The sequence below is a fragment of the Oncorhynchus kisutch genome, linkage group LG5 (genome assembly GCF_002021735.2).
Source record: "Oncorhynchus kisutch isolate 150728-3 linkage group LG5, Okis_V2, whole genome shotgun sequence".
Lineage (NCBI taxonomy): Eukaryota > Metazoa > Chordata > Actinopteri > Salmoniformes > Salmonidae > Oncorhynchus > Oncorhynchus kisutch.
The window spans coordinates 5,254,064-5,258,250 of record NC_034178.2 but is presented as its reverse complement, the minus strand read 5'-3'; the positions used below and the strand labels follow the sequence as shown (position 1 = coordinate 5,258,250).

The 4,187-nt window shown below is 40.6% G+C and overlaps 1 protein-coding gene across 2 annotated transcripts in view; it reads left to right on the top strand.

Annotated features, from left to right (window-relative positions):
- LOC116374156 (solute carrier family 2, facilitated glucose transporter member 4-like) overlaps positions 1–2,523 on the top strand; it is a 6,401-nt gene extending 3,878 nt beyond the window's left edge. For both annotated transcript variants that reach the window (XM_031824219.1, XM_031824220.1), the window contains exon 5: positions 77–2,523. In XM_031824219.1, the coding sequence (XP_031680079.1) occupies positions 77–316 (240 nt within the window). In that variant the 3' untranslated portion in view covers positions 317–2,523. The remainder of the gene's footprint in view (positions 1–76) is intronic.
- Positions 2,524–4,187: the final 1,664 nt, after the last annotated feature.

Sequence of the window (4,187 nt, the reverse complement as noted above, 5' to 3'; positions counted from 1 at the left end):
CCTCTCTCTCTCTCCCTCCCCCTCCACCCCCCCCCCTCTCTCTCTCTCTCTCTCTCTCCCTCACCCCTCTCTCCAGGCTCTGTGTGGTAGCTATGTGTTCATCCTGTTTGCGGCTGCTGCTGTGTTTGGCTTCACTGGCTTCACTTACCTGCGTGTGCCGGCGACCAAAGGGAAGACATTTGAGGAGATAGCAGCTGTGTTAAAAAGGGAAGGAAACAGACACCAGGAACAGAAAGACTGCGAACTGGTATGGTACTGGTACCTCCACCGAGTGGAGCAGCTCAAAACAGACTCCAGGCATGACATTGCTCACTAGTGCAGGCGTGTGCAAGCTCTTAGTTCCAGCCCGCCACTAACATATCTGATTAGCTTAATCTGGTGTGTTACCGCAGGGCTCGGATTAATTAGCATTGTGACATAATGTAAGTGATGATAGTCCTAAATCCTGAACGCCATCTAGATAGTTGTTTACTTCCAGGAACAACTCCTGACATGACTAACTTTACATAACTCATACACAGGGCCCAGAATGTTTCCTGCTCAGGATGACTGTAAGTTATTACAGTGTTTTACAATCACTTTCTTTTCTTCACACGAATTTCGGAACCTTGATTTTTCAAAACTCACAACCAATGATAAAATTGCACATTTTTCAAAACTCAAACACTTTTTCCAATTGCTTGGATACAATACACATAAAGCTAAGATCATTTGTTAATTGAACTAAAATCACCTGTTCAAAATGACACAACTTAACATCAAAGTATTATCATTTCAAAATGCAGTTCACACATGACATCTGAGATGACTGTCTATTCATTTCATTACAATTGATACAACTGCTCAAAATGATAAGTAACTGTTGCATTACTCTTAATGCATAGTTTTATGGAAACTGACAAACAATATTCCATGTTAAGATCATAAAAGTTTCAGGATAACGGGAACCATTGACACCAATTACCGTGGAACATGAACCAATTGGACTACATTATCTATGGATGTAATATTTCATCATCATTCTTTATCAGACACTGTTTCTATGGTCCCATGTACCACTTTTCCAGACCATGTTTTCAGATTTGACATTACTGTACACTCACCGGCCACTTTATTAGGTTCACCTATCTAGTACTGGGTAGGACCAGCATTTGTGGCCTTCCTGTTAGCTTGAATAAGTCTGGACATTCTCCTCTGACCTCTCTCATTAACAAGGTGTTTTTGCCCACAGAAATGCCGCTCACTGAATGTGTTTTGTTTATCTCACCATTCTTTGTAAACTCTAGAGACTGTAGTGCGTAAAAATCACAGGAAGGCAGCTGTTTCTGAGATGCTGGAATCACCATGTGTGGCATCAACAATCATACCAAGGTCAAAGTTGCTTAGATTACTAATCTTGCCCGTTCTAATGTTAGGTCGAACAACATCTAAAGGTTTCTACTCTATATACTCTATATATTGAGTTGCAGGCAGCCACATGATTCGCTGTTCGAATGTAACCTTCCTTGATGAGCTAAATCAGATCTGTAGAGCTAATGGCATGACCTATGTCATTGTGTGGGATAATGTCAGGTTCCACCATGCTCAAATGGTGCAAGCATGGTGTCAGGCCCATCCACAATTTACCACCCTGTACTTACCCCCGCACTCTCCTTTCTTAAAACCTGATAGAGGAATTTTTCTCCACATGGAGGTGGAAGGTATATGATAGGCGCCCTCACGAACAAGCCACCCTTCTCCAGGCCATGGATGACGCATGCAATGACATCACTGCAGACCAGTGTCAGATTCTTCCCAAGATGTTGGGCCAATGAAAACATCCATTGTGATGTGGATGAGAACCTGTGTCCAAATCCACAAGACAGGGTTGAGGAAAATATAGAAGTACAGTAGGTTTTTTTGTATTTGTAGCTAAATATTTTGCTCTGATTCAAAGAAACCTTTGAGTGATTTTATTGTATTTCATCAATACATTTCAGAGTTTGTTCAATGATTCCACTGTGTCTGTAGTATTCTCTCTACTAGTCCTTTTACAGTGATGTATTTACGTGTAGTACCATAATGAAACATGTATCACATATTTTGTACTGCAATATTTAATGATTGTATGAACAACTACACAGTGAAACTATCGGTATCTTGTGTGTTGGGTGATCTAAATGAATGTTCCTATGGTATGGTATGGTATTTCAGTTATTTGAACCAATGATTCTGCAAGTGCAAGGTTTCTTTAAAGATATGAACGCACAATGCAATGTTTCGAACATCTGTATTACAAGTGATGACCGTTTTGAGTTTTGTGTCTAGAGTTTTGAAAAATGACCACAAGGTTCTGAAATTAGTGCCAAAGGGATTGTAAAAAACTGTAAGTTAGGCTAAGGCCAGTCACTCACCTCAACTTCATTGTGGATAGAACACACAACCAGTGAGACCAACCAACATCTGTTAAAGAAGAACATCTGGCCTGGCCACAACGCGATCCGTTGTCATTGTGGAAATAAAGAAAGGACGAGTTAAGATGTTTGTTAGGTGTCTGAGTGAAGTTGACCTACACTTCCAGTCCCCCTACTACCTTCCTCATTCAGCTGTGTTTAAATACTGTTAAGATGTTTGTTAGGTGTCTGAGTGAAGTTGACCTACACTTCCAGTCCCCTTTACTACCTTCCTCATTCACACTTATGGGATAATACCAGCAAGGCTGTGTTTATATTCTGTATGGTTAAAATTTTCACAGCTAGGAGCCTTTGCCAATTCACTATTGCTGGCATACTATGGCCTCAGGACCCAGTATGTTCAAGACGACCAACGTGACTAGAGCTGTGAACCTGAATCAACAGAAGGTTCTGTTGTGTCCAGCCTATAGAGGGCAGTGATAAAGCCCATGGTTGGGCTATGTTTTTATCAGAAACCTTTACTTAAACACAAATGCACATACATGCACATCTGGCCAAGCTAGGCTTGGAGGACCCTGTTGTGTTCAGAATTCCTACAATTAGTATTTGTAGTAGATGTTTCCCTTATGTACAATTTTTCAGGGGCCAAAAGACCCACGTGGCAAATCGTTATGGAAAGACTCCAAAAGTTGAAGTTTGGCGACCAGGCATTGATGATAGTGGGGATTTGTCACAGGGTTGGGAAGTATCAGCATCTGAGTGACCGATAACTCAACTTGGAGATCAGCCTCGACGAGGGGGCCAAATACGCTGCAGTCTGGACAGAAGTGTAAAAATATGCTTGTGGAGTGCCACATCTTTCAGTCGTTATTGGTGAATGAGTAACTTACGTGAGTGTACCATGTACTCTGTTACCTCACTCTCTGTAATGGAAGGATGTTTTTGTTCTGTTTTCATCTATAGTATTCATTTCGAAACAGACAACTTCTTTTCGTTGATATTTCACCGTGTTCAGAGATGGCACATCAGAACCGTAGCACATATCTGCCACTATATAGACATGATGATAGGAGGACGGGCTCATTGTAATGTCTGGAATGGAATCAATTGAATGGTATCAAACATATGGAAACCACATGTTTGACTCTGTTCCTTTAATTCCATTCCATCCATTATAATGAGCCCGTCCTCCTATAGCTCCTCCCACCAGCCTCCACTGATAGCCAACAGACAGGACTGCAACATTTGAAGGTAATTAGAATCATTTTATTAGCCACGTACAAAGTTCTAGGAAATTGTCTTGGTATCACTAAAATGTCTATACTGTACATGAGAAACGTTTACAATAACACGCACAATACACGTGTGTACAACAAAACTGAAGTCATTGAAGTGATGGACGGTGTAAAGTAATGCATCATTACTGTTAACTGAAGTCATTGAAGTGATGGACGGTGTAAAGTAATGCATCATTACTGTTAACTAAAGTCATTGAAGTGATGGACGGTGTAAAGTAATGCATCATTACTGTTAACTGAAGTCATTGAAGTGATGGACGGTGTAAAGTAATGCATAATTTCTGTTAACTGAAGTCATGGACAGTGTAAATTAATGCATTATTACTGTTAACTGAAGTAATTGAAGTGATGGACGGTGTAAAGTAATGCATCATTACTGTTAACTGAAGTGATGGACAGTGTAAAGTAATGCATCATTACTGTTAACTGAAGTGATGGACGATGTAAATTGTGATGGAAGGTGCTGCAGTGTGTGTGTTTTGCCACTAGAGGTCTA